Below are 22,113 nucleotides of genomic sequence, written 5' to 3'. Positions count from 1 at the left end.
GACATCCCATTTATCGGCCTCTGCTCCGCCTCCACGTAACCTTCCTCATCCAACATGTCGACACAGCCGTACCGACACACCGCACACACACAGGGAATGCTCTGACTGAGGACAGGACCCCACAAAGTCCTTTGGGGAGACAGAGAGAGAGTATGCCAGCACACACCAGAGCGCTATATAATGCAGGGATTAACACTATAACTGAGTGATTTTTCCCCCAATAGCTGCTTGTATACATATATTGCGCCTAAATTTAGTGCCCCCCCTCTCTTTTTAACCCTTTGAGCCTGAAAACTACAGGGGAGAGCCTGGGGAGCTGTCTTCCAGCTGCACTGTTAAGAAAAAATGGCGCCAGTGTGCTGAGGGAGATAGCCCCGCCCCTTTTTCGGCAGACTTTTCTCCCACTTTTTTATGGATTCTGGCAGGGGTAATTTATCACATATATAGCCCTGGGACTATATATTGTGATGATTTGCCAGCCAAGGTGTCTTATATTGCCCTCAGGGCGCCCCCCCCCAGCGCCCTGCACCCATCAGTGACCGGAGTTGTGAGGTGTGCATGAGGAGCAATGGCGCACAGCTGCAGTGCTGTGCGCTACCTTGTTGAAGACAGAAGTCTTCTGCCGCCGATTTTCCGGAACACTTCTTGCTTCTGGCTCTGTAAGGGGGCCGGCGGCGCGGCTCCGGGAACGAACACCAAGGTCGGGTCCTGCGGTCGATCCCTCTGGAGCTAATGGTGTCCAGTAGCCTAAGAAGCCCAAACTACCACCTGTTAGGTAGGTTCGCTTCTTCTCCCCTTAGTCCCTCGCTGCAGTGAGTCTGTTGCCAGCAGATCTCACTGTAAAATAAAAAACCTAAATATACTTTCTTTCTAGGAGCTCAGGAGAGCCCCTAGTGTGCATCCAGCTCAGCCGGGCATAAGATTCTAACTGAGGTCTGGAGGAGGGTCATAGTGGGAGGAGCCAGTGCACACCAGGTAGTCCTAAAGCTTTCTTTAGTTGTGCCCAGTCTCCTGCGGAGCCGCTATTCCCCATGGTCCTTACGGAGTCCCAGCATCCACTTAGGACGTCAGAGAAATTTCATTTTTTTCTTATTTATATAATCCTAGGTTTAATATATGGCCTCTGTGGTGTACAACGCCTTGTCTCTATGTGTCAGTTTTTATAAGATCGTAGGAAGAAACCTACTGTTATCTAAGAGACTACAAATCCAATCAATGAGTGTAGTAAAATGGTATAACATTTAACAACCAGTTCTCAGTGAATTTGGGCTAGTGAAATACTAGATATGTCTGCTATACATTACACTGTATGTTCTTTATGCATTACTATATTCAATAAATCCTTATGCCATCAGCAATAGAAGAATGCCCCATTTACCTTTACTGCTGCCCAGGCCCAAATACTGCAGTAAGCACCACAGTCTATCCACCCACACTACTGCCCTCTAATATAGAATGGAATCCTAATCCCATGCTGCACAGGGGAAGGCTGAAATTATATTTTATATATATATATATATATATATATATATATATATATATATATATATGCTTTCAAACTGGAACAATCAGCGGCACTCAGAGACTGCAAACACCAAAAATAAAGTGCAAGTGCTTTTTAATCCATGTAGCAAAACAGGGGTGGCCCCTGTTTTGCTACATGGATTTAAAAGCACTTGCACTTTATTTTTGGTGTTTGCAGTCTCTGAGTGCCGCTGATTGTTCCAGTTTGAAAGCATATGCATGCATTTTCCAGATGACACCGGAGCACCATTGAACCTACAGGGAGAGTGCCGATCCGAATACATACTATATATATATATATATATATATATATATATATATATACACCTACATACACACACACAAATACATACATACATACATACAGTGTGTGTGTGTGTGTGTGTGTGTGTGTATCTATATATATATATATATATACCGTATATACTCGAGTATAAGGCGGCTTTTTCAGCACTTTTTTTTTGTGCTGAAAAAGCCACTTCGGCTTATACTCGAGTCAGGATTTAGGAGGGACACGGGGGGGCACAGCGCGCGGCTCTCCTGTGTCCCACCTGCGTGTCCGGCGGCAGCGGCGTGTGTGTGTTAAAGGAAGTGCACGAACCGGCACTTCCTTTAACACACACACGCCGCTGCCGCCGGAGACGCAGGAGGGACACAGGAGAGCCGCGCGCTGTGCTCTCCGTGTCCCTCCTTCAGAAGACAGCGCGGGAGCGACGGAGGGTAAGTATCTAGCACTGTGGGGCATATCTGGCACTGTGGGGCATATCTGGCTCACCTGGCACTGTGGGGCATATCTGGCACACCTGGCACTGTGGGGCATATCTGGCACTGTGGGGCATAGCTGGCACTGTGGGGCATATCTGGCACATCTGGCACTGTGGGGCACATCTGGCACTGTGGGGCACATCTGGCACTGTGGGGCATAGCTGGCACTGTGGGGCATAGCTGGCACTGTGGGGCATATCTGGCACTGTGGGGCATAGCTGGCACTGTGGGGCATATCTGGCACTGTGGGCATATCTGGCACTGTGGGGTCTGTGTACGGGTATAGCTGCATTTCCCACCCTAAGCTTATACTCGAGTCAATAAGTTTTCCCAGGTTTTTGTGGTAAAATTAGGTGCCTCGGCTTATATTCGGGTCGACTTATACTCGAGTATACACGGTATAATATATTATATACACAGACAGTATTTAAAGTACAAGAAAAGTGTGTTGTCCTTGAAGTAAACGTGAATGAAATATTCTGTTGATTGCAGGATTACACTACTTGTGGAATAATAGTTTAGCAGACTTGTCCCTTTTCATGAAAAAGCAAAAGCCTCAATCAGCCACTGATCAGTGCACCCCGTTACTACGTACCTGTATATATCGCAGGCCTGGCCATAGCCAGCGGCCACCGCCCACAGGCGGAAAGTCTCTGTGCTCAGCCTCTCTGACTCTTCCCTTGGCAGAGGAATATCCTGGGGCTCCTGAACCACAAATCTACTCAGCCGGCTCTTCATGTCAAATGTGTGCAACTGGTGGGGGGGAGAAAATGTAATTATTTCTTTGGGAACTTTAGTGCTAAAAGATGGAATTTTGTGTTTTTAGTATAAAATATAGTCACTATGTAATGAGCAGCTCCTGAATAAGATATCCAAATTGCTTGGAGAGAGATAAAATGGACAGAGATAAAGTACAAGTCAATCAGCTCCTAAATGCCACGTTACAGGCTGTGTTAGGAGCTGGTTGGCTGGTAATTTATCTCCGTCCACTCTTTCTCTTTCCAAGACTTAGGGGGTAATTCAGATCTGATTGTAGATGCGCTAAATTTAGCACATCTGCGATAAACTTCTCAGACATGCGGGGGGACGCCCAGCACAAGGCTAGTCCGCCCCGCATGTCAGGCCCTGCCCCCTTCCCGCAAGGGTGCAAAAGCATCGCACAGCGGCGATGCTTTTGCACCCGCTGAGTAGCTCCCTGTAAGCGCAGCTCCTGCGCGCTGGCAGGCCACTACTAGCCGCGCCCTGGGTCGTAGCAGTTGCGTGTGAAATCACGCAGCCACCGCGACCCACCACCCGTAACGGTCTGTATCGTGCCCCGCCAACAACCTCTGCCTGTCAACCTAACGCCGTTGGCACTCCTGCTCCGCAACCGCCTCTGCCTGTCAATCAGGCAGAGGCGATCGCAGCCCAGAGATGCTTATAGCAAATCACTTGGCTCTCGGGGTGCACGTGCGCACTCCACAAAAATATTCAGACTGCGATCGATCTAGTCTGAATTAGCCCCTTAGTACATAAACCCCAGAGACTGCTAATCTTCTATAATCTACCTAGAAGTTATTGCTGACCTGCAGACTCCATTGAATAAAGTTGCATTGCAAGACAGAGAGCTTCTTTATTCCTATATGTAGCAGGCATTGCATAGATTACAACATTTCTATTTGAATTTATTACAATTCGTTATTACTGGGACCTTTAACACAGTAAACTGGGCTTTTTACCTTCATGTGTCTTAAGGGCCCCATACACTAGAACAATATGTCTGAGGCTGAAGTCGGAAGCGATTTCCCTTGAACTCTCCCGGGATCTTCCCGGGAGTGGTTCCATACGATTCCAAACGATTTGGTACATTTTGCATGCGATATATCGTATGCGATCCCGGCCATGCCTGTGGGAACCGACATATCACGAGTGTAGCACTAACGACCTAGGGGATCCGATCAGACGCTCACGGGAACGTGGATCGGAAACACCTCCAAAATGCCCGATTTCACCCGATATATTGGCCCAAATGCCCGAAATTGGATTAAATCGGGCATTATCGTTCTAGTATATGGGGCCCTTTAGTTTATTGGATATATTATATATATATATATATACACAGTACCAGTCAAAAGTTTGGTCACACCTTCTCATTCATTGTTTTTTATTTATTTTAATTATTTTCTACATTGTAGATTAATACTGAAGACTAAAAAACTATGAAAGAACACATAAGGAATTATGTTGTGAACAAAAAAGTGTTAAAACAGAATATGTTTTATATTTTAGATTCCTCAAAGTAGCCCCCTCTTGCTTTTATGACAGCTTTACACACTCTTGGCATTCTCTCAATCAGCTTCATGATCCTGTAATGGTTTTGAATTAACAGGTGTGCCTTGTTAAGAGTCAATCTGTGGAATTACTGGCTTTCTTAATGTGTTTGAGACCATCAGTCGTGTTGTGCAGAGGTAGGGTTAGTACACAGTGGACACCCCTATTTGACTACTGTTGTAATCCATATTATGGCACGAACCACTCAACTCAGCAAAGAGAAACGACAGTCCATCATTACTTTTAGACATGAAGGTAAGTCGATAGGAAAATTTCACGAACTTTGAATGTATCCTCAAGTGCAGTTGCAAAAACCATCAAACGCGATGATGAAACTGGCTCTATTGAGGACCGCCCAGGGAAAAAAACACCAAGAGGATAAGTTCATTAGAGTTCCCAACCTCAAAAACCGCTACTTAACAGCACCTCAGATTAGAGCCCATATAAATTCTTTCCAGAGTTCAAGTAGCAGACAAATCTCAACATCAACTGTTCAGAGGAGACTGCATGAATCAGGCCTTCATGGTCGAATTGCTGCGAAGAAGCCACTACTGAGGATGAACTACAAGAAGAAGATAATTATTTGGGCCAAGAAACACAAGGAATGGACATTAAACCAGTGGAAATCTGTGCTTTGGTCTGATGAGTCCAAATTTGAGATTTTTGGTTCCAACTGCTGTGTCTTTGTGAGATACAGAGAAGTTGAGTGGATGGATTCTGCATGTGTGGTTCAAACTGTGAAGCATGGAGGAGGAGGTGTGACGGTGCTTTGCTGGTGACACTGTTGGTGATTTAGTCAAAATTCAAGGCACACGTAACCAGCATGGCTACCACAGCATTCTGCAGCGCCACGCCATCCCGTCTGGTTTGTGCTTACTGGGACCATCATTTGTTTTTCAACAAGACAATGACCCCCAACCACACCTCCAGGCTATGTAAGGGCTACTTGACCAAGAAGGGAAGTGATAGCGTGCTGCGTCAGATGACCTGGCCTCCACAATCACCTGACCTAAACCCTATTGAGATGGTTTGGGATGAGCTGGAACGCAGAGTGAAGAAAAATCAGCCAACAAGTGCTCAGCACCTCTGGGAACTCCTTCAAGACTGTTGGAAAACCATTCCAGGAGACTACCTCATGAAGCTGATTGAGAGAATGCAAAGAGTGTGTAAAACTGTCATTAAAGCAAAAGGGGGCTACTTTAAGGAATCTAAAATATAAAACATATTTTGATTTGTATAACACTTTTTTGTTTACAACATAATTCCATATGTGTTCTTTCATAGTTTTCATGTCTTCAGTATTAATCTACAATGTAGAAAATAATTATAGTAAATAAAAACCATTGAATGAGAAGGTGTGTACAAACTTTTGACTTCCCAAAGATGTGTATGTGTCTCCTTTCACATTTTTGAAGGAGACACATGCACATCTTTGGGAAGCCTTTCTCTTGGAATATCATTTAATGGTATCCAATTGTGGACACTGTTTCATTATTATTGATCACGAAGGTCTACATTCACCTAGTTGAGGTCATATTAGACCATTTTTTTTGTACAGAAGCTATACCACTAGATCAAATTGTTCTCTCGGTCACACCATCACCTTAAAGATTAAGGTCGTTTCACCTGGGATTAGACCCACTATTTTGACCTTCTTTCCGTATAGAAGCCATACCACTAGATCAAACTGCATCTTGGTTACACCTTAAGATAGAGATTGCTTCACCTATCGAGAATAGACCAACTAATTGGGTCTCTGATGAATTACGCTTTCTGCTGATATCCCCTGATGAAGTTCTAACAAGGACGAAACGCGTTGGGATCAGAACTCTTTTTCAATGACAAACAAGCCTTCATTAACAATGTTATAGAGATTTTACTTGTCTATTTAATTGTTTTTAATAAATTATTGTAATTCTGTAATGGTTGTTGGTTGTTTACTAATGACAATTGGTTATTTATTTTAATTATTTTAGAATTACTGTGCACACTCTGAATCTTGTTTTGTATATATATATATATATATATATATATATATATATATATATATATATATATTTGCACTCCACAAACCTAAACAAGTAAATATCTGTATTTCCTCCATCCTCCTGTGCTGTTCATGTATTTATAACATCAGCCAGAGCTGTTCATTCTTTCTGCATTGGGAAACAGCAGGAACATCTTGCTGTTCTCTCGATGCAGTCTTATTTAAGGCAGTGAACACAGCAGATCGGTATGGTGCTCACAGACCTGTCTGACGATATACTGTATATTGTAGACACACACACAATATACAATATGTTGCTTGTTACAGTAACGTTTTGCTATACCATTTCATACTAAAGAAATGCCAAGAACCTCAAATATTATATTATGGTTATAATAATTTTAATGGTGTATGGTGCACCTGCACCCTTTGTTCCTATGTTGTAGTATTACAGTACTTAGTCCCAGCAAGGTAGCACATCCCATTATAATAAGCTAGGGTGTGCAGTCCAGGCCCCGTTTCCATATAGTCCATACTAAAGAAACCCCTGATGATGTCTGAGGACGCTGCTGATGTGCTTTGTGGAATAAATAGGAATACACATTTGACTGGGAAATGTTTGAGCTTCTTTAGTCCGCAAGGGAAAAATCTATAGATCAGATGTTTATTTGTTCTCCATAATCTCTCCCCCGTGATAACTCTGCACAATTGAGGGAATATTGTAGAAGCTGTAATGAATACTGCAAGACATGAAATAAAGACCAGTCTAGTCTACAACAAAAAATAGGAAGGGACCAGAGCCGGCCCTAGGCATAGGCAAACTAGGCAATTGCCTAGGGCATCTGGTATGCCTAGGGGCACAAGCAGCTTCTGCTGATTAAAATGATATGCGGCATGCCTATATTCTGTCACTGTGTAGCATTTTGTATGCAGATATAGTCACAGTCGCACACAGTATATAGGCGTGCAGCATATCATTTTAATGAGCAGAAGCTTCTTGTGTGTCCTAGCTACATAGCATTACAAATTAGATTCATTTCATAAAAAAATAGGCACCCAACGTTAGCAGAGCTGCCAGATGACTCACGCCAGGAACTATAAGTGTCATTATGTGTATAAGGGAATTAATAATGTGTAACATGTGTAAGGGGCACTGTGTGTGTCATTATGTGTACAAGGGCACTAATAATGTGCGGCATATGTGTAAGGGACATCATGTGTGTCATTATGTGTATAAGGGCATTAACAATGTGTAGCATATGTGTAAGGGAAATTATGTGTATAAGGGCATAAATAATGGTTGGCATAATGTGTAAGGCGCATTATGTTTATAAGGACATTAATAATGTGTGTCATATGTGTAAGGGGCATTACTGTGTGGTATTATGTGTATAAATGCATTACCAATGTGTGGCATTATGTGTATAAGGTGCTCTACTGTGTGGCGTAACGTATAGAAAGGGCACTACTGTGTGGTCTAATGTGAATAAAGAGCAATATGGTGTGGTGTAATGTGAATAAGGAGCAATATGGTGTGGTATAATGAGAATAAAGAGCAATATGATGTGGTGTAATGTGAATAAGGAGCAATTCAGTGTGATGTTATGTGAATAAGGTGCACTATTGTGAGGAGTAATGTATATAAGGTAAAGTGGTACTACTGTGTGATGTAATGTGAATAAGAGACACTATCGCATTATAAATTGTAAATAAAGTTGTACTACTGTGAGGCATAAGTTGAATTGGGGGTACTATTGTGTGGCCATGCCTCTTGCCAACAAAAACACATACCTTTTTGGTCTGTGCGCCGAATGTGCACACTGTTCTTATTTAAATTACAGGGGGTAGGAAAAAAAAACGACTGCTATGGGTGGGGGGGGCGGGGAGATGGTGCTGGGAAAGGGGTGCAGGGTCAGAGGCGGAACTAGCGGTGGTGCTAGGGGGCACCAGCCAAAATCTTGCCTAGAGCATCATATTGGTTAGGGCCGGCTCTGGAAGGGACTAATGTACAATTACCATATTTCACTCTACATACCAGTCTGGCAGATGAATGTCGCCCTGAGGATGCCAGCACCCGTAGAAATTTCATCGCAATTGAACATGGCATACCATGGAGGCTAGAAGGTCCAGGATCACTAGTTTCCATTGCAATACTCCACTGCATCGGTAGGAACTCACGTACTATGGTTTCCATCAACCGCGGGCAATCTAGGAGCTATGGACAATACAATCAGAGGTTTTAGTAGTGACCCAAAATTAAATATTGCTCATCTAATTTATGGTGGATGATACAATATAGATTTCAGGAACATGTCGGACTTAAGCATATACTAATATCACTAGAAACAGTAATTGTTTAGGACAATGGCTATGTGCCTCCTTGGACTTGCGCCAAACATCCCTTCTCAGCCCGCCAGGTCCTATGTGATTTAACTTGCACTGAGTGTCTTTTTTGCGCAAATGTGCATCTTAGACGTGATGCGACAAAACCACTTTACAAGACTGTAGAGATTAATTTGTTATATTTGACACTTATACGTCTGTGTGCGGCTGAGTCTGAATCTGTACATGAAGTGCTACGATGCTGCAGCCATGTCTTTTTTTCCCTCCAAGTTCCATTGTGCTTTGTTTACAGATTCCACACAGAGATATACAATCTCAAATCACAATCACATATCAAATTAATCAATGCAATCTCGTGAAGTAGTATTGTCGCATCACACTGCAATTAAGATGCACATTTGCACGTAAACGATGCTATACCACTTGGCACGGCTCACTCGAGCCAGGTGTCTCACACCACATGGCGTATTGAGGAAAGGTGTTTCAGGACACATCTACATATTAGTGATATCAAAAAATATTATTTGCTATGACTGTAGTCTGCTAACACAAGCAGTGCCACTAATTTGCCTAAAATAATAATAATAAAGAAAAAAAGAATCTGTTTCACTAAATAAAAATAGAAAACCCTAATTGAAATTCCATGACTATGTTTTAAAACATCTTTATTCTGGTTACTAGTTTATAACGTATGGGTCAATGGGGGTCATTCCGAGTTGTTCGCTCGTTATTTTTTTCTCGCAACGGAGCGATTAGTCGCTAATGCGCATGCGCAATGTCCGCAGTGTGACTGCGCCAAGTAAATTTGCTATACAGTTAGGTATTTTACTCACGGCATTACGAGGTTTTTTCTTCGTTCTGGTGATCGTAATGTGATTGACAGGAAGTGGGTGTTTCTGGGCGGAAACTGGCCGTTTTATGGGTGTGCGCGAAAAAACGCTACCGTTTCTGGGAAAAACGCGGGAGTGGCTGGAGAAACGGAGGAGGGTCTGGGCGAACGCTGGGTGTGTTTGTGACGTCAAACCAGGAACGACAAGCACTGAACTGATCGCAGATGCCGAGTAAGTGTGGAGCTACTCAGAAACTGCTAAGAAGTGTCTATTCGCAATTTTGCTAATCTTTCGTTCGCAATTTTGATAAGCTAAGATTCACTCCCAGTAGGCGGCGGCTTAGCGTGTGCAAAGCTGCTAAAAGCAGCTTGCGAGCGAACAACTCGGAATGAGGGCCAATATGTGTGAAGTGGTCCAGTCCTGGTTGCTTGACCATTTATTTTTTTTTTTTATCTTTTGTGTGTGATGACCCCTGTAAGTTAGTATTCAGAAACCACCATTACTTTATTTTATTTACCTTCATACGAAGATGGCTGCCATTTTTGTATCATGGCGTTTGACATTTTTCACTGTTGCAGATGTTTGGGGTAAATGCAATATCTCAGCTCAGAAAAGTCATAGAAAGCTGGGATAAAAACCAATATTTTCAGCACATTTCAAGTTCAGTTTGTTTTATAACTATTTCCCTACCTCACTTCCTTATGACTGAAATTTAAGGCCAAAGTTAATTGTCAGAATTAAAAAAAAAAAGAGTCTATTTTTTGGATTGCATTTCAGTGGGAGGAAATAACATTTCACAGCTGTATTTTTTAGGGGGAATAGTTATATACTCAAAGATTTGACAAACAAATGTTGAGTTCTCTATCTTGTCTCCTTTTTTTTTATTAGAGCACTCTGAAATTGCTAGTTTTTCACCTAAACTGACCTCCCGCATCACAGCCACCGCTCCCGGCAGCGTCCACCCGGCTCCAGCAAGCGAGGTCTCGCTTGTGGAGCTGGGTAGACACTGCTGTGAGCGCCGGCTGTGATACATCCTCCGACGCTGCTCTCCCCTGTCTGCCCGCGGCTCTCCCCTGTCTCTGCTCCCGCATCTCAATTCGTCTTTTTTTAAAGTCGAATTGAGATGGTCGAAAAGCACGTGGATCGGCAGCTATTCCGCCGATCCACATGTTTTCTGACAAGTCGAATTCCTCGACTTGTCGAATAATTTGGGGTTAGATTGAATAGGTCGGAACCCTTCCGACCTAAAAAAGTCGAAAACTGCAGTCTTTTCGACAGACGGCAGCTCTCGACTTCAATTGACTATACCCCATAATATCTCTGGTGGGGGACTTAATTAAAAAACTCAAATTCGTAGAATACACAGTACTCTAGGAGAGGTAAATGTAAAAAAAAAAAAAAAAGTACTTATGGTAGACACCGTTGATAACTCTTTCTCCAAAGTCCACAGTATCCACAGGATATACCTTAACATTGGGATATCAGGTCGCGACAGTGGAATGGCACCAACGATCTAAGCTTTTCAGACTCCCAGGATGCAATGGGCCAGTCCCCTAAATCCCTGACTCCTGGCTCAGGCAATTCAGTTGTTTTCCCAAAGTTTAAAGCAGGAGCATAATGGAGAGCCCTAATCAGGCGAGAAGAACATACCTGTACAAACACTTCCATACAAGAAGGAAGAGGTTAGTAAGTGTAAGGATCCTCAAATCAGGTGCATCAGGGTAGGATCCCTTAGGATACTGTGGACTTCGGAGAAAGAGAGTTATTGACGGTAAGTCTACCATTACTACTCATTTCTCCTTCAGGGTCCACAGAGGTATCCACAAGATATACCTTGGGATGTCCCAAAGCAGAATTTAGTGGAGGGGAAGCGCCTGATTGGACAGGAGAATCTTTCGCCCGAAAGCAGCATCCTGAGAGGCGAAGGCATCAAAGGCGTAATGTCTAATGAATGTTTTAATAGATGACCATGTGGCTGCCTTACATACCTGCTCAGCTGAGGCACCACAGTGTGCTGTCCAAGAAAGACCTACCTTAAGAATAGAGTGGGCACAGACATTAGCCGGGATAGGGAGATCAGCATGAGAATATGATTCCAGATAATCATCTGAAGGCATATCGCCAGCGTCTGCTCTGTCAACAGGCCATCCTCTCCTGTGAAATCCGTAAAGGATGAAGACAGTGTCTGTCTTTCTGATGGCACTGGTATGATCCACGTACATCTTTAAAGCACGAACTACATCCAATGATGCATCTCCCCCCGAAAGGTCCGGTCCCTGAAAAGCCGTAACAACAATTTCCTCATTAAGGTGGAACTTAGAAACCACCTTAGGAAGATATCCAGATTTAGTTCGGAGAACTGCTCTATCTGGATGAAAATCAGAAATGGAGGGAGACATAATAATGCCCCTAAATCTGAAACTCTCCTAGCTGAAGCAATTGCCAGTAGAAAGAGAAATTTAGCTGTCAACCATTTCAAATCCACTTTATTCAGTGGTTCAAATGGGGCAACTTGAAGCGCCCTTAGGACTATTTCTAGATCCCAAGGGGCTGTAGGGGGAACAAAAGGAGGTTGAATGTGGAGCATTCCTTGGAAAAAAGTGCGAACAGGAACGGAAAGCTAGAAGTCTTGAAACTCTGAAAGACCTAGGGTCATAATTTCTGACAGTACACCACTGAATATAAGTCTCGCATATCCGGTAATAAATGCGAGCTGAGGATGATTTCCTTGCTTTAAGCATTGTTTGAATTACCTGTTGTGAAAACCCTTTTGCTTTCAAGATGGATGTCTCAAGAGACAAGCCATCAAAGACAGTCAATCCAGGTGTTTGTAGAGACAAAGACCCTGGGGCAGTCGAAACAGAGGATCCGGACAGCCTCTGCAGATCTGTGTACCAATGTTGTCTGGGCCACGCCAAAGCTATTAGTATCACGGCGCCCCTTCCTTGTTTTGCCCTTCACATCACCCTGGGTAACATGTCGATTGGTGGAAACACATAGGCCAGACGAAAGACCGATTTTACTGACAGGGCATCCACAAAGGTCCCTTTGGGATCCTTTGCTCTTGACCCGTATGCGGGTACTTTGTTGTTCTGACGAGAAGCCATGAGGTCTACTTCCGGCAGTCCCCACTTGTTTACCAGAATCTGAAAGACTTCTGGGTGTAAGGCCCATTTGCTTGCATGAATGGCGTGCCGGCTGAGAAAATCTGCTTCCCAATTTAGGACTCCCGGAATGAATACTGCGGACACGGCTGGATGACAAAGATCTGCCCACCTTAACGTGCTGCTTACCTCCTTCATTGCCCATTCGACTGCGCATTCCTCCTTGGTGACTGAGCTACTGCCGTCGAATTGTCCGAGCGAATCTGAATCGGCTTGCCATGAAGTATTTCTTTTGCCTGAGTTAGTGCCATGTATATGGCCCGAAGTTCCAGTATATTGATTGGCAGGCAACTTTCTTCCTTGGTCCATTGTCCCTGGAAGAAGCACTGTTCTGTCACGGCTCCCCAACCCTGAAGACTGGCGAATGTCGTCAGACCTTCCCAATGCGAGATCCAAAAGGGTCGGCCTTTGTCCAGATGGGATGTCTGTAGCCACCAAGCTAACGACCACCGTACTTCCTGAGGAAGAATCATAGTCTGGGTTTTTATCGTCTGATGCATTCCATTCCATATGGAAAGAATCAGATGTTGAAGGGGCCTCAAATGGAATTGAGCATATTCCACCATGTTGAATGTTGACACCATTGAAACCATCACTTGCATTGCTGCATGAATGGATACCCTCCGACTGTGTAGTAGCCCCTGAATCCTCCACGGAAGCGTGGAGATCAGTTCATGGCGGGAGACTTGGAAATAACTGGTTATGAACCTGGAGGGGGGGAGGGGCGACCAGGGGAGTGCCTTACTCCCTACTGCTGACATCAACCCCAGGGATCCCGGCCTCTTACTAATCCCTGGAGCCTATGATCCCTGAGGCCTAGTGCTGGTGCACCCGAGGTGGCAGCCGCACCAGTGCCTGTTCAGTAGTCTGACCCAGAAACAGTGAGGCTGTGTCCTGTGCCTTAATCCGATAAACGAAACCGACACCTTATCTTCTCACCGTTCTTCGGCCACAGCCTGGTAAGGTCAGTCTGGACTTGCTAGTACATCCTACCTGAAAAAGGTAGAGACTATAAAAATAAATTTAAAAAGCTTGTGGCGGCAAAAACTAGCAGCCCTTTAGACCATGGCCCGGCTCCTGCTGCAACAAACAAAAAACTGAATTGCCTGAGCCAGGAGGCGGGGATATAGGGGACTGGCCCATTGCATCCTGGGAGTCTAAAAAGCTTAGATCGTTGGTGCTATTCCGCTGTCGCTACCTTAGTGTTCCTTCTAGGCTGTTTCAGCAGGATGCTGCACCCTGCTCATTTTTGAAATGTGAAAAAGCACCCTGCCCTTTTTCAGTGCACCCTGCAGGATCATAAATATCCCCTTGTATACAGAATGCAACAGTCAGAGTGCATGTTACAATGTAGTTGTCTACTCCCTGCCCATCTCTGAAATTGAAACAATTTCTATCCTTAATGAAATGGATGGCAAAGGAGGGACTGTAAACACACCTAAAGATTTATCTGTCCAATCAGTCTGGTGGGGACAAAAATCTAGAAATATATGGAGCAATTTACAATTGATCATTACTCCAAAAATAAGAATTTACTTACCGATAATTCTATTTCTCGGAGTCCGTAGTGGATGCTGGGGTTCCTGAAAGGACCATGGGGAATAGCGGCTCCGCAGGAGACAGGGCACAAAAAAGTAAAGCTTTACTAGGTCAGGTGGTGTGCACTGGCTCCTCCCCCTATGACCCTCCTCCAGACTCCAGTTAGGTACTGTGCCCGGACGAGCATACACAATAAGGGAGGCATTTTGAATCCCGGGTAAGACTCATACCAGCCACACCAATCACACCGTACAACTTGTGATCTAAACCCAGTTAACAGTATGACAACAGAAAGGGCCTCTTAAAGATGGCTCCTTAACAATAACCCGAATTAGTTAACAATAACTATGTACAAGTATTGCAGATAATCCGCACTTGGGATGGGCGCCCAGCATCCACTACGGACTCCGAGAAATAGAATTATCGGTAAGTAAATTCTTATTTTCTCTATCGTCCTAAGTGGATGCTGGGGTTCCTGAAAGGACCATGGGGATTATACCAAAGCTCCCAAACGGGCGGGAGAGTGCGGATGACTCTGCAGCACCGAATGAGAGAACTCCAGGTCCTCCTTTGCCAGGGTATCAAATTTGTAAAATTTTACAAACGTGTTCTCCCCCGACCACGTAGCTGCTCGGCAGAGTTGTAATGCCGAGACCCCTCGGGCAGCCGCCCAAGATGAGCCCACCTTCCTTGTGGAGTGGGCTTTTACAGTTTTAGGCTGTGGCAGGCCTGCCACAGAATGTGCAAGTTGAATTGTGTTACAAATCCAACGAGCAATCGACTGCTTAGAAGCAGGTGCGCCCAACTTGTTGGGTGCATACAATATAAACAGCGAGTCAGATTTTCTGACTCCAGCCGTCCTTGCAATGTATATTTTTAAGGCTCTGACAACGTCCAACAACTTGGAGTCCTCCAAGTCGCTAGTGGCCGCAGGCACCACAATAGGTTGGTTCAGATGAAATGCTGATACCACTTTAGGGAGAAAATGCGGACGAGTCCGCAGTTCTGCCCTATCCGAATGGAAGATTAGATAAGGACTTTTATAAGATAAAGCCGCCAATTCAGATACTCTCCTGGCAGAGGCCAGGGCTAGTAACATAGTCACTTTCAATGTGAGATATTTCAAATCCACCTTTCTCAATGGTTCAAACCAATGGGATTTGAGGAAATCTAAAACTACATTTAGATCCCACGGTGCCACCGGAGGCACCACAGGAGGCTGTATATGCAGTACTCCCTTGACAAAAGTCTGGACCTCAGGGACAGAGGCCAATTCTTTTTGGAAGAATATTGACAGGGCCGAAATTTGAACCCTAATGGATCCCAATTTGAGACCCATAGATAATCCTGATTGCAGGAAATGTAGGAAACGACCCAGTTGGAATTCCTCCGTCGGAACCCTCCGATCCTCGCACCACGCTACATATTTTCGCCAAATGCGGTGATAATGTTTCACGGTGACTTCCTTCCGTGCCTTAATCAAGGTAGGAATGACTTCTTCTGGAATGCCTTTCCCTTTTAGGATCTGGCGTTCAACCGCCATGCCGTCAAACGCAGCCGCGGTAAGTCTTGAAAAAGACAGGGACCCTGCTGTAGCAGGTCCCTTCTCAGAGGTAGAGGCCACGGTTCGTCCGTGAGCATCTCTTGAAGTTCCGGATACCAAGTCCTTCTCGGCCAATCCGGAACCACTAGTATTGTTCTTACTCTTCTTTGCCGTATGATCTTCAATACCTTTGGTATGAGCGGCAGAGGAGGAAACACATACACTGACTGGTACACCCAAGGAGTTACCAGTGCGTCCACAGCTATTGCCTGTGGATCTCTTGACCTGGCGCAATATTTGTCCAGTTTCTTGTTGAGGCGAGACGCCATCATGTCTACAATTGGTCTTTCCCAACGGTCTATTAACATGTTGAAGACTTCTGGATGTAGACCCCACTCTCCCGGATGAAGATCGTGTCTGCTGAGGAAGTCTGCTTCCCAGTTGTCCACGCCCGGGATGAACACTGCTGACAGTGCTATCACGTGATTCTCCGCCCAGCGAAGAATCTTGGCAGCTTCTGCCATTGCACTCCTGCTTCTTGTGCCGCCCTGCCTGTTTACATGGGCGACCGCCGTGATGTTGTCCGACTGAATCAACACCGGCTTTCCTTGCAGGAGAAGTTCCGCCTGGCTTAGAGCATTGTAGATTGCTCTTAGTTCCAGAATGTTTATGTGAAGAGACTTTTCCAGACTCGTCCATACTCCCTGGAAGTTTCTTCCTTGTGTGACTGCTCCCCAGCCTCTCAGGCTGGCGTCCGTGGTCACCAGGATCCAATCCTGAATGCCGAATCTGCGGCCTTCTAATAGGTGAGCCTTCTGCAACCACCACAGAAGTGACACCCTTGTCTTTGGTGACAGGGTTATTCGCAGGTGCATCTGCAGATGCGACCCTGACCATTTGTCCAACAGATCCCTTTGGAATATTCTTGCATGGAATCTGCCGAATGGAATTGCTTCGTAAGAAGCCACCATTTTTCCCAGGACTCTTGTGCATTGATGTACTGACACTTTTCCTGGTTTTAGGAGGTTCCTGACTAGATCGGATAACTCCTTGGCTTTTTCCTCTGGAAGGAAAACCTTTTTCTGAACCGTGTCCAGAATCATTCCTAGGAACAGCAGACGAGTTGTCGGGATTAAATGGGATTTTGGAATATTCAGAATCCACCCGTGTTGTCTTAGCACCTCTTGAGATAGTGCTAAAGCTGTCTCCAGCTGTTCTCTGGACCTTGCCCTTATTAGGAGATCGTCCAAGTATGGGATAACTAATACGCCTTTTCTTCGAAGAAGAATCATCATCTCGGCCATTACCTTGGTAAAGACCCGAGGCGCCGTGGACAATCCGAACGGCAGCGTCTGAAACTGATAGTGACAGTTTTGAACAATGAACCTGAGGTACCCCTGGTGTGCGGGGTAAATCGGAACGTGTAGATACGCATCCTTGATGTCCAAGGATACCATAAAGTCCCCTTCTTCCAGGTTCGCTATCACTGCTCTGAGTGACTCCATCTTGAACTTGAACTTTTTTATGTAGAGGTTCAAGGACTTCAGATTTAGAATAGGCCTTACCGAGCCATCCGGCTTCGGTACCACAAATAGAGTGGAATAATACCCCTTTCCTTGTTGTAATAGGGGTACTTTGACTATCACCTGCTGAGCGTACAGCTTGTGAATGGCTTCCAACACCCTCTCCCTTTCGGAAGAGACGGTTGGTAAGGCAGACTTCAGGAAACGATGAGGAGGATCCGTCTCTAATTCCAACCTGTACCCCTGAGATATTATCTGCAGGATCCAGGGGTCTACCTGCGAGTGAGCCCACTGCGCGCTGTAATTTTTGAGACGGCCCCCCACTGTCCCCGAGTCCGCTTGAGAGGCCCCAGCGTCATGCTGAGGTTTTTGCAGGAGCCGGGGAGGGCTTCTGTTCCTGGGAAGGAGCTGCCTGTTGGTGTCTCTTCCCTCTTCCTCTGCCTCGTGGCAGGTACGACAAGCCCTTTGCTCTCTTATTTTTGTAGGAGCGAAAAGGCTGCGGTTGAAAGGTCGGTGCCTTTCTCTGTTGGGGAGTGACTTGAGGTAAAAAAGTGGATTTCCCGGCAGTAGCCGTGGCCACCAAGTCTGATAGACCAACTCCAAATAACTCCTCCCCTTTATACGGCAAAACCTCCATGTGACGTTTTGAATCCGCATCGCCTGTCCACTGTCGTGTCCATAAGGCTCTTCTGGCTGAAATGGACATAGCACTCACCCGAGATGCCAGTGTGCAAATATCCCTCTGTGCATCACGCATATAGATAAATGCATCCTTTATTTGTTCTAACGACAGTAAAACATTGTCCCTATCTAGGGTATCAATATTTTCAATCAGGGATTCTGACCAAACTACTCCAGCACTGCACATCCAGGCAGTTGCTATAGCTGGTCGTAGTATAACACCTGCATGTGTGTATATATTCTTTTGAATAACTTCCATCTTTCTATCTGATGGATCCTTAAGTGCGGCCGTCTCAGGAGAGGGTAACGCCACTTGTTTGGATAAGCGTGTGAGCGCCTTGTCCACCTTAGGGGGTGTTTCCCAGCGCGCCCTAACCTCTGGCGGGAAAGGGTATAATGCCAATAACTTTTTTGAAATTATCAACTTTTTATCAGGAGCAACCCACGCTTCATCACACACGTCATTTAATTCTTCTGATTCAGGAAAAACTGTTTGTAGTTTTTTCACACCATACATAATACCCTGTTTTACGGTATCTGTAGTATCAGCTAAATGTAACGTCTCCTTCATTGCCAAAATCATATAACGTGTGGCCCTACTGGAAAATACGTTTGAATTTCTACCGTCGTCACTGGAATCAGTGCCCGTGTCTGGGTCTGTGTCGACCGACTGAGGCAAAGGGCGTTTTACAGCCCCTGACGGTGTTTGAGGCGCCTGGACAGGCATTAATTGATTGTCCGGCCGCCTCATGTCCTCAACTGACTGTTTAAGGGAAGATAAACCATCACGTAATTCCACAAATAAAGGCATCCATTCTGGTGTCGACCCCCTGGGGGGTGACATCTGCATATTTGGCAATTGCTCCGCCTCCACACCAATATCGTCCTCATACATGTCGACACCACGTACCGACACACACCGCAAACTCACAGGGAATGCTCTAATGAAGACAGGACCCACTAGCCCTTTTGGGGAGACAGAGGGAGAGTCTGCCAGCACACACCACAAAGCGCTATATATACAAGGGATATCCTTATATTAAGTGCTCCCTTATAGCTGCTTTAATATATATATATATAGCCATTAATGTGCCCCCCCTCTCTGTTTTACCCTGTTTCTGTAGTGCAGTGCAGGGGAGAGACCTGGGAGCCGTTCTGACCAGCGGAGCTGTGACAGAAAATGGCGCCGTGTGCTGAGGAGATAGGCCCCGCCCCTTTTTCGGCGGGTTCTTCTCCCGCTATTTTTCCAGTCAGGCAGGGGTTAAATATCTCCATATAGCCCCTATGGGCTATATGTGAGGTATTTTTAGCCTTGTATAAGGTTTATATTTGCCTCTCAGAGCGCCCCCCCCCAGCGCTCTGCACCCTCAGTGACCGCCCAGTGAAGTGTGCTGAGAGGAAAATGGCGCACAGCTGCAGTGCTGTGCGCTACCTTATGAAGACTGAGGAGTCTTCAGCCGCCGGTTTCCGGACCTCTTCACGCTTCAGCATCTGCAAGGGGGTCGGCGGCGCGGCTCCGGGACCGGACTCCACGGCTGGGCCTGTGTTCGATCCCTCTGGAGCTAATGGTGTCCAGTAGCCAAGCAGCAAATCCACTCTGCATGCAGGTGAGTTTACTACTTTCCCCCTAAGTCCCACGTTGCAGTGATCCTGTTGCCAGCAGGACTCACTGTAAAGAAAAAAACCTAAACTAAACTTTCTCTAAGCAGCTCTTTAGGAGAGCCACCTAGATTGCACCCTTCTCGTTCGGGCACAAAATCTAACTGGAGTCTGGAGGAGGGTCATAGGGGGAGGAGCCAGTGCACACCACCTGACCTAGTAAAGCTTTACTTTTTTGTGCCCTGTCTCCTGCGGAGCCGCTATTCCCCATGGTCCTTTCAGGAACCCCAGCATCCACTTAGGACGATAGAGAAACACTGGAAAACAGACAATGGTCATTCAGACAAATTCGTTAAATCCGTTTGATTTAATACATTTATCCAATCGTTTTCGGCCATTTTCCAGCATATGGGAGCAAATGGTTGATTATCATTGCTCCATATATTACCAGATTTTTGTTCCCACCAGACAGATTGGACAGATAAATCTTTAGGTGTGTACCCATAAGTGTCATCACGGCTGTGGCTGCCGGTGGCGTAGCACAGCACTCTGATAAAGAGGGAAAGAACAGGGTAAACAGTGAGCATGTACTGCTTACACTATTTACCTAGTAGAAGAACAGACTTTTATTTTGTACCTATACTGTATATTTTAACCCTCTGCTTAACTTTTCAGTTTTATTACACATAATGATTATAACTACTTCAGCACTGGAGGAGACATTTATTATATCTACTTATTATGAATATGCTGTAGCCGTTCTTTAATAAGACTGGACATACTGTATATAGTATTTTTATCAGTACAGATGTTGGGTGTTACATGGGTGTCCTATATGTATGTAGGGGTAAATGATACATTAAGGGGAAAATATCTGGATAAAAACTATAAACATATGCTCTATGCTTTGTGCGCAAAGAGTCACATAAAAAATGTGCCCTTCAAAATGAAAATGTGCCCGCCTCAATGATCAGCACCCTGCCCTAAAAACATCCTAGAATGAACATTATACCTGATATCCCAAAATATATCCTGTGGATACCTCTGTGGACCCTGAAGGAGAAATTGGGAGTTTGATATTCCATGTGGAACAAAGCTACACTAAGAGCAAATATCAATATCAAAATATGGAAAATCAGAAAATTGGAAAAAACTGATTATCAAAAAATAGAATATCAAACTACATTTTTTTTTTACATTTACCTCTCATAGAGTACTGTGTAAGCTGTGAATTTGAATTTTTATCCGGTCCCCCACCAGAGATATTAGAAGTCAATTTAGGTGAAAAACAGAAATATTACCAATTTCAGAGTGATCTAATAAAAAAGTAGACAATATAGAGAACTCAACATTTGTTTGGCAAATCTTTGAGTATATAACTATTCCCCACCCAAAAAAATACAGCTGTGAAATTGTAATCCCTCCCACTGAAATACAATCCAAAAAATAGCCGTTTTAAATTAAAAAAAAACCTGACAATTGACTTTGGCCTTAAATTTCAGTCATAAGGAAGTGAGGTAGGGAAATAGTTATATAACAACGAATGTAGAGTCAAATGTGCTGAAAATAATATTTTTTTTATCACAGCTTTCTATGACTTTTCTGAGTTGAGATATTGCATTTACCCCAAACATCTGCAACAGTGAAATTTGTCAAACGCCATTATACAAAAATGGCCGCCATCTTCATATGAAGGTAAATAAAAATAAAGTAATGGTGGTTTCTGACTACTTACTTACAGGGGTCATCACACACAAAAATAAACAAAATAAAAAATAGATTAGCAACCAATTAATTTAATTTTAAACCATTTGATATGGATTGACGAATATGTAATAATATCTCTGCTGTAATCATTGTTATTAATATTTTTCTTTTACAGGTGACACTGCAGCGCACATATTACATTATATATGGTTACTAGTATAATTCCACTTTATTTCTCCCACACTCCATTGGCGTTTCTATCATGGGTGCAATGTGTGGGCCCCTCGGTCCAGGGGAGCCCACACCGCACACGTTGTTTATACTTACCTTTCTGGAGTCCCACGACTAGCGTTACAGCTGCTGCATTTGTGGCAAAAATCCATCCAAATATGGCCGCCGCGTATACGCAGTTCAAAATTTGTCTCAGGACCATGGCTGGCAGATTCCAGAGACCTGCGCATGCGCAGTATACACCGTCTCGATGCCAGAGCCTGCAGCGCTGTGGAGAGGAGGGGCCCACCCGGAGTCTCTTAAAGCGTCCCTGCCACTCTCATTTTCTGTATATAAATAAATATCACTAGTGATCATCTATTTTCTG

At 44.6% G+C, this 22,113-nt stretch overlaps 1 protein-coding gene across 2 annotated transcripts in view; it reads right to left on the bottom strand.

Annotated features, from left to right (window-relative positions):
• The window catches only part of RPAP1 (RNA polymerase II associated protein 1), a 210,377-nt gene that overhangs the window by 43,945 nt on the left and 144,319 nt on the right, over positions 1-22,113 (bottom strand). For both annotated transcript variants that reach the window (XM_063947921.1, XM_063947922.1), the window contains exons 14-15: positions 8,622-8,801; positions 2,885-3,042 (exon numbers count right to left, since the gene is read on the bottom strand). In XM_063947921.1, coding sequence (XP_063803991.1) covers positions 2,885-3,042; positions 8,622-8,801 — 338 coding nt within the window. The remainder of the gene's footprint in view (positions 1-2,884; positions 3,043-8,621; positions 8,802-22,113) is intronic.

The sequence above is a fragment of the Pseudophryne corroboree genome, chromosome 12 (genome assembly GCF_028390025.1).
Source record: "Pseudophryne corroboree isolate aPseCor3 chromosome 12, aPseCor3.hap2, whole genome shotgun sequence".
NCBI classification, from domain to species: domain Eukaryota; kingdom Metazoa; phylum Chordata; class Amphibia; order Anura; family Myobatrachidae; genus Pseudophryne; species Pseudophryne corroboree.
This window is presented reverse-complemented; position numbering and strand designations above follow the sequence as displayed.